The 15,117-nt window shown below is 33.4% G+C and overlaps 1 protein-coding gene across 4 annotated transcripts in view; it reads left to right on the forward strand.

Annotated features, from left to right (window-relative positions):
* The window catches only part of LOC124364151 (irregular chiasm C-roughest protein), a 393,724-nt gene extending 388,787 nt beyond the window's left edge, over positions 1-4,937 (forward strand). For all 4 annotated transcript variants that reach the window (XM_046819395.1, XM_046819397.1, XM_046819396.1 and 1 more), the window contains one exon: positions 1,256-4,937. In XM_046819395.1, the coding sequence (XP_046675351.1) occupies positions 1,256-1,615 (360 nt within the window). In that variant the 3' untranslated portion in view covers positions 1,616-4,937. The remainder of the gene's footprint in view (positions 1-1,255) is intronic.
* Positions 4,938-15,117: the final 10,180 nt, after the last annotated feature.

Genomic DNA, 15,117 nt, shown 5'->3' on the forward strand with positions numbered 1-15,117 from the left:
GTCTTCCCACCAACAACTGAGTTCCACTCAATAGCCTTAAGAAATTTGACAGTTTCAACACCCTTCTTTATGATTCTTTTTCTCTCATGGTTTACAGGAAGCAAATCAAGTAAAACATGTTACACAAAAGGTTTTAAGGATTTTGGTGTATAGTTAAATGCTAGTATGGGTTATGTTTATATTTTAGCCAAATTACCAATTGAAAGCTGTGAGTGAAAGAGTCATACAGGGAAATAAATGGTTTCTTCTTGAAGGATGACTAAGGCATGGTGGGATTCTGTCCTTGCAAGCAGTCTGATTAAACCATCTGCTACAGGCTGGTTCAGAAACCACATAAACCAATAGCAATTTTGATTTAAAACCATAAAAATAATACCATTCTAAATGTATATCTTAGATCCCAGAGTGTACGTATAATACAAGTATGTTGTATACTGCTTTCCGGTTCATCCATAGTTAGGGTTAGTTGGTCATAAAATCTAAAATGAATGCACTCAGTTATAAAAAAATTTTATATAAATGCAGAAGCAGTGGGATGTGTGTGAGTGATGTGACTAAAACAATAATGGAAGCCTGTAAAGGGTTTAACAATTTTCTAGCAAGAGAATAGTCAATTAAAAGACGATACAAAAATCCAGATTGGAAGTTGTAACTATATCAAATAGGAATAACCAATGCAAGATATACACAATCTCTTGAGGCATTTTAATCTTTATAAGATGTACATTATTTACTTATATTGGGCCATCGTGTGGTAAAACTCAATTTATTTCAAGATATACTATTTGTTTTGTTGTTACTGGTCAATAATGTGGAGTCTACATGAATTGTAATCCATTGTTATGCTCAAAGGTGATCAAGTGCCACACCATTGTTTAAACCTATGATACAGTAGATTTTTGACTTTGTAGATGTTTCTAAAAATATAAATGTAGTCAATAATAATCGTTTCTTTTTAAACTTGTTCAAGAATATACCAATAAGAATCACACAGGGTAAAATAACAAATTTATGATTAACTCAATTTGAGCATCAGGTCACAAAGTGAACAATGTCAATTCACATTGAAGAAATTAATGATAATTGCGTGAAAGCAGTTTTTACAGTTCAACTCCTTTGTGATAATGCCTTCCCATTCAGTTTTACTGTGTGATTTTGTTACAATCCTCTTCAAGTTCCTCAAGTTCAAATTATAAGAAATTGGTTACCTCTTGCTTCAACATTCTTAATTATATAGTTTGTTTATTTGTTTCAGGATGGCCAAAACAACAATGGGTATGTCCCTTACGTGGACTATGCAAGAGATTATAACCCTCCTCCGCCCCCGACCTCCGCTGCTCCTACAGTCCAGCCCGCCAACGGAGGTGTGGGTGTGATGGACCCACGGTTCAATGCAGCCTATGGCAACCCTTACCTGCGCACCGCAGTGAGTCCACAGTTGCCACAGCTTCCTCTGCCTACAGGGCCCCCACTGGCCCCACCGCCCCCGCCCTACAGTGCGGTACGCAATGGGGCCGCCCCCCAAGTGTCCAGGCTGCCCACATCCCCCACGTCGCAGTACATCACCTCCCAGCAGGCCACCATCAAGCGAGGGACGCTTGCGACGCATGTATAATACTAGCTCAACCCTTGTGAACATTTCGGTTAATGTCACAGAATAGTTCCATGCGTTTTCGGATCCCAGTGGACTCTATCCTTCCGTGTATTATAGTGTAATATATGTAGCTATATAAATAGGACTGAAACGAATTCTTCTAAAACAATATTTTGATGTGACTGGTACTTTTTTAATAAGAGTGATCTTGTTGATTCTGTAGATTCGGGGAGGGCCTATAGTGACTCAGTGATCGTTTTATTTTTTTATCACTCGTAGGTGCCGCTTTCACCAGGATACGCTGAGAGGTATTTTGAGTTCTCCAGTTCTCACCTAGACTTTTTAATAAGACGGTATTATTTTCTGTACAGATACAGAAAAGAAACAAGTTACTCAAGATATTAATTGATGAATCGTTTTGTACGAGTGGTTGAGTCTTTCTTTCAATTCATACAATGCTCATAGAACGTTTAGACTGAAGAGGTATTATTGGTTTAGCCTTAAGATATCATGTTCACTGATCGGTCTGTACTTTTTCTTCAGTACAAACCCTCAAATTTGGTGAAGCGTGTTTGTTGAATGCTTCTGCTTTCGTTTTAAGAGTATGTTTAACTCAAATTTGAACACATATTCATTGTGTTTAAGGTCTGAAGGATTTATTATAAACCATGTTATCACTATAAAATATACAGCTATAATATTGATACTTCACTTAAAACTATGCACTTTACTGTTTTCCTTTTTAAGTGCAACACATTCTATCAAGATTTTTCAATATGTCTATGGCCGTACAATAGTCGAAATACAGTATTAAATGTAACTCCAAAAAGGAAACGTGACTTGATATTAGGTATTTAAGGATGTGTATGAATTTATGCTGAACAATGTGATTTTGTAAAGTAAATTACTAACAAGTAAACATTTTGTGTAACTCATGAGTTAACAGAAGCAAGATCTCAACAAAAAAAAACCCCAAGCCAAAGATACCTTGTGGAAATATATTTCGTTGCAAACTATTTTACCTGCCTGAAACATTCATATCACTTTGATTTGTTTATAACTTTAGTTTTAGTAATGATATTTTAATAGAATTTACCATTTATGTAAAGGCCTGTTTATATGGTTAAGCTTTATGCAGTGGTAACAAATAGGAAAAAACTTAAATATACATTGCAATAAGTAAGCCAAACCTAAAAGATATATTGTAATTTAGTTCCAATGGATATACTTTGTAAATTATTTTTATACTATATTATTATGTTTGTTATTGTTTTAAAAGTAACTATATTTTCTGTATATGTTTCATTTTAATTTTTCAGCGGTAGGTTTTGTCGATTTATCTTGTTACTTTTATTGTACTAAGCTGCATGGTGACTGTGAATTTTTTTTCATGGAAATCACGGATTGAGTTGGGAGTCTGATATTAAGATTTTGAATATGATAAAATCGGTGAACTCATTCATAGAATAATAATATTGTAATTGCATTTTTTTATATGTTACATCCTGTAAGTTTATGGTTTATTAAAATAACACTTCATGGAGGGGTCAGATTTAAACAAATCGTCGGAGGCCAATATTCTTGAAATAAAGAACTAATATCAACTGAGTTATTTTTACAGCTATAATGTTTTAGGACACGATTTGTGTTGATTATTTTTACCGGATTAAAAGTACTATCCTTTAAACGAAGTTCGTTCCGTGTTATTTTCAATTAATTGTGTTACTACTTTTTGTCGTGTTTCGATTTACTGCGCTTTGTGAAAGCACACAACTCCATGGAGTATTCAACACGCCACTCTTCAATGCTTATATCGGTTGAATAAATTGTCTTTCAATACTCTGTATGGAATTCACAATCATTAATACTTTCATTATTAGTGTCTCCCGACCGAAACCGACTGTAGAGTTTTCTAAACCAGTGTTTGCTGTTGAAGTGTCAATTAAATGTAAACCCGAACACATTCCACCTAACAGAGCTAGTGCATCACCCCCACCCACACTGTCTGTGCTAGCAACTATGTGTGAGTTTGTGTCAAGTGCCACAGACAACAGTGACGACGGAGTAACAAGTGAAATACATTCCTGCCTCTTACCTCCCTAAATAAGAACTGTGATTTTTTACTGTTATTAGTTTTTGTAAAGTTGTAGAGCTGTATAGTTGTGTAAGTCGATACTGTACAGTCGTTTGCTACTCTTTGCATTTATATACTGAATTGAGGTGATTATTTTCTTATTTTCCATTTATACCTATCATTCATCTAGATTAGTGTTAGGAGACCGTATCGTCTAGATCTAAATTTTAATTAGGGACTTTCCGTGTACTTATATTTTATTAAGACAGGCCTAAAACGACTGAAGTGATGCTATTAATTTTTCACAGATATAAGTATATGTTACAACCTAAAATGTCTAAGAGAGTTTGATTGTAAAATCTAGGCTAAATAGTTAAATTCACAGGCCAAATAGAATTGTTCAAGAAATTCATATTTAATTAACTGCACTGTTCTGAACTATGGTATTAACCAGAACTCATAAATTATTTTCAGTTTTAAACTTTAATTATTGAATTTATTATCTTTTGCTTCATACATAAATTCTCTTTAAAAGTTTTAAAATATTAAATGATATGAAAACATTAACAAAGCAATCTTTTTTTAAAAAAGACCAAAACCGAATAATGTTATATTTTCTAGTCAGTTTTTTTTTATTGTTTTGAATCTATTAATATATAATATTTTTTGTAATATTAATATATTATCAAACAAAATTTGGTTAAAACTACAGTTTATTTAAAAGATGTGTTTACATCATTAACATATTTAATGCATGGGATTCTGTTACGCCATAAAATGTTCGTTTAGTAAAAAAATTTTAAAAGCATAAAATTAGCCATTTGTAATATTTTAGCAATGGTTATTTTGAGATATAACTATTTAGTTCATATAAATTTGTACAAACTGTTTTATTAAGATACGAGACTTAGTTTTATGGAGCCTATGAGAATTGTTGAAATTCTGTTTGTTTCTTACAAAAGAAATACTGAAATCCAAGTCTCTGTCCACCAGGTACTACGATTGCCAGCCTATGTAGATGTAAGACTTACCTAGACAGTTCTTCATCTCCTCATGTCAGATCAATAAATCAATATATCCTAAAATGAGAATAAATTGTGTTATCCTATTTTTATAAAATTAATGCTCAGTAATTGTTCAATATCTATTAATACTTTGTTAGATTTTTGTAGACTCTTGTAAGTATTGCTAGGCCTACTAAAGAACTACCTTTTGTGATTCATTGTAGGCCTATCTTAAAGTTGTATAATAAATTGTCATTGTACGATACAACTGTTTTTCATTCTGGTTCCTATTTCACCATCCATTTTGCTTTTAGATGATGTTTATAAAAGACTTTCTTTGGCGAAACTGGAAGGTGAAAACCAATTGTACAAATAAATAATGTTTGTAGATAATTGACTGTTTGTTATCCCTTAAAAACATTAAATATATTTAAAAAAATGTTTATGCATGGTAGAAAAACAGGGTTTATATATTTATATTTTACAATAAAAGGAGAAGCCGATCTCCCTTTATGCCTTATTCTGCCCGTCCTCATGGGCCACTGGCCTGTGCGAGGATCTTATTAAACAGAATAAGGGGAGAGTGGATACAGTACAAGGTCGATGGTACTGATAAAAAGTGCAACGGTCACAGACAGGATTCGATCCTGCGCTATCTCTAACTCAGACCCAAAGTCCAACGTCTTAGACCACTCCACTCGGCCATCGGCACTCCCAACTAGGAATATTGCGAGTTTGCAAATTATGGGTACCAATTAATATTAGTGTAATTTTCAACTATAATAACATTTGTTTCTCATATACGTACATGTTTTACATCTTTTATAAAACAAGGATATATATAAAAGAATTGCTTTAAATGTCAAAGTAAAACAATAAAATTGTGTTCTTCTTCTATAAAATACTTTTCTCCCTCTCACATTCTTTAGCAATAAAAATTAATATTTAAAATTAATTTTACATCTTCTGAAAAAGAAAAGAATCGTTTTGTTTTACATGCAAAATGGAAAGGCATGGCGAAACCTATATTTTATGGAAATAGCAACAGAAATTTGTAAGCTAAGATATGAAAAATATTTAATTAGATTGAATTGTACAACTATTATCTTATCTTTTACAACCCTTTTTTAAAACTGGCTTTGGGTTCCATTATAATACACTACTGTCCAAAAGATCAAAAACTTGGACCTGTAATTTCACTGATAGCTGTACATTTTGAACTGATATCTTCTTACCTATTGATCCTGGAAATATAAAAAATCCATCTTTAATATGAACTTGTAAATTAAAATATAAAAAAGTTTTTGGTGGCTAACTTATATATGCTAAGTAGAAGTATAAATTTTAGTTGTCGAAACTGGACAAAGTAAAAATGTGTTAATAACATTAGAAGATCATATAAAATTCCAAAGAAGTGGGTAGTATAAGATAAAAACAACTTAGCATTTTACATTTTAGATTTATCTTGTAATGTCCTGGAAAGAGCATAAGTAAACATTTTTTTAGCCTTTAGTACTTTTTTATTTTCTAAAAATTGTAACATTTTAATACTCAACAGGGAAGCATTTAAAATTGTATTCCGTATTTAATATGTGTTTAGAACAGATATAAATATTTGATCAAAAGACGTTATTTATTTTGTATTTTTGGGTTTTTGTAATAATAACTTATTACTTTATAAAACAAAAGCATTTTTCAGACCAAAGAAGAAAAACCTTTAATTCAGTAATTCCTGTTACAATAGTTAAAAACTTTTTTATTTTTCCTGAAGTGTTTAGCTTATTTTTGTAGCCTATTTATGAATCCATGTAACTGTTTCGATATAAAAGCTTTATAAGCAATCTTGATATTGAATATTGTATCTAAACATTTGACAGCTATGGTATTTCCAATTGTATTTAAAAAAAAATGTGTTTTCAGATTCTACAGAATTCAGTTATGGTTTCAGCTATATAATTAAAAAATTATTAATCATTTTAATATGCTTGGCCTTTGGTTAGCAGTATCTTTTAGTAGAACTCAATTATTTCAAATTTAAGTAGAAACTACTTTAAAATGGGTATCTGATTGAATTATTTACACAATTTATACTATCCAAATAAAACTTTTAATACAAATTTTTAGGTGCCTTTGGAGTTTTAGTTTCATTAGAAGTATTTTAATTAATTTTTCCATTTCCAGTATTAGCAACCAACAATAAAAGTGTTAACCATCAATAGTAAGTAAGTGCTAACTTTTAAAATTGTTGAAAATTGAAGTAATACCAAAAAATGTCGGATTTATTGTGTAAGTTTAAACATATTAATATGTTATAAATTTTAATAAATTACGCTATATTTTAGAAAGTTCCAAGAATTTAGTAGTTGCCATTGAAACCTGTTATTACAGTACTCTGGGATCTGAGATCACAAATTTTTTCACTATTGTTATTAACAGAAATTTCAATAGAATGGACAGTGGAGGGAAAAGCCTCTTCAGCAAGTGACCTTGCAGCAGTCATTGTCGACCGAGCGACGTTGCCAAACTTATACGCAAAATTATACATACGCGGAATACGCAAACCGCGTCGGGGAAGGTACAAATTTGATAATTTGTCACGTATATTTTTTCAAAACGATTCTGTTTACAAGAGCCTAAATAATGTTTTCTATCTGAGACGTAATCCAGTAAGGGTTCAACACCGAATCATTTAGAAAATTATAGTAAAATTGTCACGATTTTCGGAAAAAAGGTACAATTACAGTAGTGTATGAACAAACGTAAATCAGAACTTTAAATTGGGTTCTAAAATACAAAACCTATACAAGAACGTATGGTTTAACAACAAATGTAACAGGAAATGCAGTTGTAAGGATGCTCTAACATTGTCAGGATAACCCACTGACCTGGTAGGTTAAACTTAAAGAAGATGTAGTCTACTATTATATGAAGTACTCTTTTAAAGTAAAAGACAAAATCGCTGACTATGCTCAGGACAGAGTGATCAAAAGAAGTCTAGCAATCTAGATTCTGGCACGTGTAAACCTTGCAGAAAGGTGACTTTGAAAAGAAATTACTTATTAAAAGTATTGCTTACAAATTAATTAAAACCTTAGCAGAGGTTTTCAACACGAGAAATAAAGACGCATAATGTAAGTATAATGGAAGCAGATTCTGAGGTGAGGGCTACAGCATTCACGTCCTCAGAGTGATGGAAGATGCTTCCACGGTAACAATATTCATAAGGTTTATTATAATTTAGAGCATTATTGGGTAATAAAGGAAAATTTCTCATCGGATAGATAAGGGCAAAGTAAACGTCTTCAGTCCTGACTCGACCTTAAAGCACATACAATTTCGAGGTATACGCTAAAGAACAATGGCAATTTCTCCTGTAGTGATGAGGGGAAGCTCTTGGTTTTTCCAATGTACCGACCAGGACAAGAAACAAAACACTCAACTTACCTGGATTGATGGATCACATTAACTAAACTCTACCTGCTTTAATTTAATTTATAAATTAACTAAAAACCCCTGAATTTTCAAACTGAAATAACAAAAACCATCAAAGATCGACGTTTCGACAGCCAGTTTAATTTATATTCTCATTTCCGTATCTAGATCTATCCAAGACTTAAAATAACACAGGATAGAAGTGCGCCACAGTACGTGTCGTAACAGGCTTTACTGAGGCTGCATGTCAAATTTTGTTTTAAAGGACAAGCCGTCTTCCTTTTATGCCTTATTCTGCCCGTCCTCATGAGCCACTGGCCTGTGCGAGGATCGTATCAAACAGAATAAGGGAGAAAGTCGATACAGTACAAGATCGATGGTACTGATAAATAGTGCAAGGGTCACAGACATGATTTGAACCTGCGCTATCTCTAACTCAGACTCAGAGTCCAACGTCTTAGACTACTAGGCCATCGGCACTCCCGTGCTCAAATTACACATCCAGCGCATTTCATTCTAGAGATGTCCTGCGGAGTGATAGATGGAAGGACATTTATAAAAAAGAAGTTGACATGAAAATGACGCATCACAAAATTCATTCTTTTATAAATGAAAAGTCACGCAAAATTAAAAAGTATACCTACGAAATCTATCTCGACATATCTTGCAACATGGTACATTCTGCTTTTTGTTTATTAACTTCGGTTTCTTATCAGTTTTCAAATAATAAAAATCTATGTAACAAGTCACTATAACAGTATTTTATATGTGTTGGCATAATAATTAGGCTACATGTTTTAGTACAGAACATGTTTGAATCTCTTATGGGTGTATTATTTTGTTTACAATTTTATTTATTACATTCTCTTGTTGCCATAATGGTTACCCATAAGCCCAATGTAAAAATATTCGACAAAGCTTAACCAATTCCCACGAACTGTCATGCACCATCATCGAATTATGTGCTTCTCATGTAACTTCACACAAATGTTCGAGTCTATAGGTTACCTCGTTCTCGAGATATCGTGCAGACATAGAGAATATTTGACAGAGGAAAATTATAATTTTCAACCCCGTGAATGATATGCTTCGCTAAAGCACAGCCAATTATAGAGTTATATATTCACACTGAGTTTTTCAAAATAACATATAAACTCATATCAGTCATGATATACGTGAACTAAATAATCCCACACGATTGCAAGGGGGAGTCGGTACATTCAGAGTTTGTTAACAAAGGCAATGACAGCGAGTTTAATTCCGAGCAATTTATAGAGGCAATATCTCCGAAAGTTAGACACGACCTAATGTGAGCAATGCATTGCACAAGTTGGGAACTTCTCCTGTGTTGCGGGTTATCTTGCAATGAGTCTTAATGTGCATATGTTTTAGTGATACACTGGAGCAAAGTTTGCAAGAATAATTTATATTCGGAAGGTTACACTAAGTAAGTTAACTAATTTCTTAACATAATAGTTTCAACTTCAGAAACACACTTCAGAAGAGCTTTGTATGGCTTACACAAATGATGCACCAAGGGAAGGTGAAATTGAGGTAAACTCAACATTCGCCATAGCTACAATATGTGTGGAGAACAAAGTTACTCTGCCGTGTATTGGGATCACGTGTACAACATCGTAGTACACTCAATTTTGTACTTCATGAGACAATGAGACTACTTCATCTAGATTACACTGGGTAACTGCTGAGTATATCAGGCAAAGCTCTTTTATAGCCTAGGTATCTTTGATATCGAAAAGAGGCAGACTTCGTTTAGAACGTCACTGTACACATATTTGTTATCTCTACACATAGGGCTACGTGAGGACTCCAGAATCCAGGTGACAGGTCTATGCAAGTGAAGTAGTCTTATTTTACCAGGCGAAGTTACGGCTAAGAAGCTCTCTTTAACACAAGACTCTTTTACCCTCTCTTTAATCTGGGGATCAACGGGTTAAAGGTGACTACCAATGGCCGGGAAGGCAGACTGCTACCGATATACCCGCTACACTGCGCCGTCGGTGACATTGTCAGATTTCGGAAGCTGTACCAAGCGGAAGGTGGAATGGAGGTAAACCCAACATTCGTACTTATAAGTTGGCAATCACAGGTGTAAAAGAGAAATAGCATTAATATAAACCACATATATGTTCAGTATTTTTTTGTTTTATATACAAACTGGCTAAGCGTTAGTGAAGCCTACGAATCAAGGGCTGAAAAAATTTCATATCTGTCTGTGTGTCTATATGGCAGAATGTTCGCATGATAACCTATAATAATTGAAATTTTGCACGAAGCTGTTGCATAAGCAAAATATACTAAGATGAAGGCAAACGTTTTTATCCATGATGGCAACGAGAATTTCGTACAATAAATAAATACCTAAAAGAACTGAGTACAATCATATAAAATTGTAATACGTAAAATAGTAACACGTGTACTTAAAAGACCTCCCGAAGGTCAGCGGGAGTCTTCATCACTTCCGGAGCTGCACAGCATTCGATTCTTGGGTCTAATCTCTAAATGTGTCTTATGAAAGCTTGCTGAGACTAGAGATGTCAGACGAGAGCCTCCTCGTTGGCTATGCTTCGTTGATTGCAGCGAGAAACGTTGAGCAGGCGACACCCAACTCCGTCTCGTTATGGGCAGAGTCAACGAGTGGATGCAGTTTCATGGTCTGTCTCTGGCGATCACCGAGACAGAGATAGTTTTCCTTACGAAGAGAAGAATTCCCACCGTGTCCCCCTGCAAATGGCAACGTCTAACTGGAGAGCAAGCATGCTGCCAAGTACCGCAAATGCATCGTACCGCCAACAAAGCAGCCAAGGCTGTTGCAGCCCTAGGCAGGCCCATACCCAACGTCAGAAGCCCGCTTCCTTGCAAACGCCGCTTCTTGATATTATCAGACAATTTGTCCTTCTGTACAGAGCCGAGGTCTATGCCCACGTCTTGGAGAAACGGCTCTCCCGAGTCCCTGTGGAACCCTCCCGGAACTGTGTGAAGCTGCTTTCGGGCGAAAAGGTCGACCTCGATCGGACTTAATTCCTGATTTCCCGACGAGGAAGCCCTAGTGGTGGAACTCCACAGGCCTATCCCGAAGTGACGTGCCAAACATTTCCAGGCTAGTGTCTTCGGTGATGAGTGGGTATTTTATCCACTAGTCCGTGGGACAATGAGCCTGCTGGAGTCTGTCACTATCGAGGGGACAATGAGCCTCTCTGTGTGTGCAAAAAGCATTTTAACCTCCTCCACCCCCTCAAAAAAAAAAAAAAAAAAAAAAAAAAAACTATCAGTAAAATAGCATGTACATGCAATTGTAACCCTTGACACTTTACACATACAGCATTCTCCATTTTTAAAGCCATCATAAGTCACAATGCCTTTAATGTATGTCAGCATATTCTGATTAAAGTTTTAAAGAGCTCACAGACAGCGCTCTACTTGAATGTTGGCAGAGCAAGCAACAACAACATGAACCGCTTCCACTTAAATAGCAAACTACACTGTTTTATGTAGAACTTACTTGGCGCCCCAGTTTGTGTTACTGTTAATTTATGCTTTTAGTCAAGACCATTCGCTTCCTATGATAAGTTCATCACTATAATAATGATAGATCTGTGGGTCTATTAGGTCAAGAAATGTTTAGTTAGATTGCATTAAGAGGTTTGCGTACCTCAAAATTCAATGTTTAATTTATATTCATTTATAAATATTTCCGGATAAAATCAGTATAACGTGTACGATTTCAATAAAAGGAACAAGTTTTCAGAAAAATCCACACAACATTGGTGAATAAAGGAAATTGTTCAATAAAAGTCTAAGAACTAAGATTTTACCAAGATTGTCTTCGTCAAATTGCACTTGGTTGTCTCGTTCAAACTATTACTTAAATAATTTTATAATGAGAGCCGTATATGGTAAACCTAAATTAACAATAAAGGATGTGTATTATTTAGTTTTTGGCATTTGTCCATCATGGACATATTAAAAGTAAATTTTTCACATTAATTTACTGATTTAATAAACTGAATTCCTAGAAGAGTGAATCAATGCTGACAATGGGCTTTTGAGAATATAAGAGGTTTAATTAATAAGAAAAGTACTAGAAATAGAATTACAAGATAAAAAATAAAATAAATTACTCTTAAAACTCTCAAAGAAGAATTTGGTTATGTAATAAATTTTAATTAATTTCTCACAGAGTCTCTTACCAACAAAAAGGGATGGATAGTATTTAGTAGTAGTAGATAATTTGTATTTATTTTTTGTTAGAAAATATAAAGTACTGTTGCAATATGGTTATTTTTTAATATTATTTTATATTACATATTTTTGGATTTGTTATTTTTAATTTGTATTAATATTACAGATTTTTCGGTCTCGTATTTATTTTTTATATTTTTAAAGCTTTACTCATTATTTAATTATTATTTATATTTTTATGTTTTTAAAATGAGCATTTAAATATTTTTGAATTGAAATTTTCTGTAATTATAGTGGGTTTTGCCGTCCGTAGACTTCCTTTAAAGTGTTACAAAAATTACATAAATACATGTAATACTTAATAAAACTGTAAATCATTGTATTTATAGAAATAACTGTACATGTATCTGTACTGAATGTTTGTATACAAGAAGGAATCGGCTCAAGAAGCGGGAAAGTGTGTCCCCTACTTGTGATCAAATTGTGACGACATGATCAACGCTTTCTGGTCTGGACCCTGGTTTAATATAGGACTTAATGAACCCGTTCTCTTGGTCCTTCCATTAAGCGTTATTAAACGTGGAGACAATATTAACTAGTTTGTGTATGGGAAGAATATTGCACCAGTTTAGAATGTTCTATCAATATAGCAGTTTTTAAACTCAGAACTACCAATGAAATGGAACTTTTTTGTTATAAGATTAGATAAAGTCAAATTATTTTTGACCTTCTGAGTTTATCACTCCATACAAATCCAGCAAAAGGACAAAATACAAATCAGCTTATATTATTTAACGAACTGGACTTTAACTAATGTGTTGAGAAATTAATATATTTGTATGTTACGTTATCCAGACTACAACACACGATCTTGAGAAACCTTTTATGTACAACATTCAGTTTCAGTCCATCCAGACCATTCTTACTCATAAAAGAATTTATTAATATTTTAGCACTTCTCCATCTCAGGATCATTTCTTAAGAGGAAAACACTACACATAGTTATTGGCTGAGCGTCAGCGAAGCCTATCATTCGTGGGCAAAAAAATTATTTATGCCTCACTTTCTGCCTGTCTGTAAGTCCGCACGACATATAAACTCCGTACAAAAACGAACTGGCCTATAGACTCGAACTGCGACGTTTAGACATTAATGAACTTACTTTAATACCTTGCAAATATAAATCATGCTGCAGTTTGTAGCTTAAACATATGCACATTAAGACTCATTGCAAGATAACCCGCAACAAAGGAAAAGTTCCCAACTTGTGTATTGCTCACATTAGGCTTGTCTAACTTTCGGAGATATTGCCTCCATAAAGTGCTCAGAATTAAATTAGTTGTCATTAACTTTGTAGACAACTTTGAATATACCAACTTTTCTTTGCAATTGTAAGGGATAATGTAGTTAACATATGTTATGGTGAATGTTTATCACCCGTGATAACAAAACTTAATTTCTGTCTATCTGTCTGTATATCCACACAATATCTTGAAAATTAACAGACCTATGGTTTTGAAATTGTACAAAAAGCTTAATTTGTTAATGAAAAATGAGTTCGGTGATGATGTAAGGAAATCTATGGAATTTGGTAAGTGTTAAAGAATATTGTTACATTGGTCTTATGGGTAACCATGATTGGCATGAGAAAATAGAATAAACAAATTTGTAAACAAACTCAATACATCCATAAAAGATTCAAATTTTAAACATAGTAAACCTGTAGCCTAACTATGACATCGCATAAAAAATAATTATTTAGTGATTTGGTGTGTAGGCTTTTATTATTTTAATAGTGATATGAATCTTAATTTATCATGTAGCAAGATATGATGAGAAAGATTTTATAAGTAGGCTTTAAAATGTTGCATGAAACTTCATTTCTACAAGAATAAGCCCTTTGATGAGTAATTTTAGTGTTAACTTTCGTGTTGATTCTATTATTGTTACTCAACAATCTGAAATAGTGTCATTTAGATTAAGGAAATGCCAATAAAACGTTCCAATGACAACAGGTTAGAACAAAGTGAAGACGACGATGGTGACAGGAAGCTACCTGTTAAACTGCCATTGTACGAGCCCTGTTATCCTTACGTTTAAGTCTTGCTCTAATCACTCAGCGAAATTAAAGTCCTCAATTATTGTGAGCATCGCTGAATGTTCTATTCACAGCTTTAGTCATACTATTTAATCACATACAATTTTTATTTGGACGTTCAGTTGGATATATTAGGAAAGCTTATAAAAGTGATGTAAATAATTAATATTTAAAATTCTCTTTGGATATCAGATTGTTTATATGTTGAAATTAAATTTGATTCTGATTTGGTCAGTTTTTTCCCAAAACCACGATGGTGTAAGACCGTAATTTCCTACTGATGTTACAGTTTCGTTAAAACTTGCGTAACTTTTACAACTATTACTTAACCGTTACGTAACTTTTAGAACAATATAATTGAATTTTTATGGCAAAATGATACAATAATTTTAAAAGTATTCAACAACCAATACTAGATATTTTGTAATATGTTAACCCTACTAATAACAAGTGCCGATTGCCGAGCGGTCTAAGACATTGGACTTTTGATCTAAGTTAGAGATAGCGCAGGTTCAACTCCTATCTCCGATTGTTTTACAGCGGCTTAAAGGGTGATAGGTCTTCTTAAAAGAAGAAAAATTTCAACAGGGAAACATTAAAATGAGGACGTGACATTTGAATATTCAACAATCTAAGTGTTAGATTGTATTATTCAATCAAAATCAAATTAAATACTTTTAATGGCATAAACATAATGTAATGCATAGAAATC

Source organism: Homalodisca vitripennis, chromosome 6 (genome assembly GCF_021130785.1).
Source record: "Homalodisca vitripennis isolate AUS2020 chromosome 6, UT_GWSS_2.1, whole genome shotgun sequence".
Lineage (NCBI taxonomy): Eukaryota > Metazoa > Arthropoda > Insecta > Hemiptera > Cicadellidae > Homalodisca > Homalodisca vitripennis.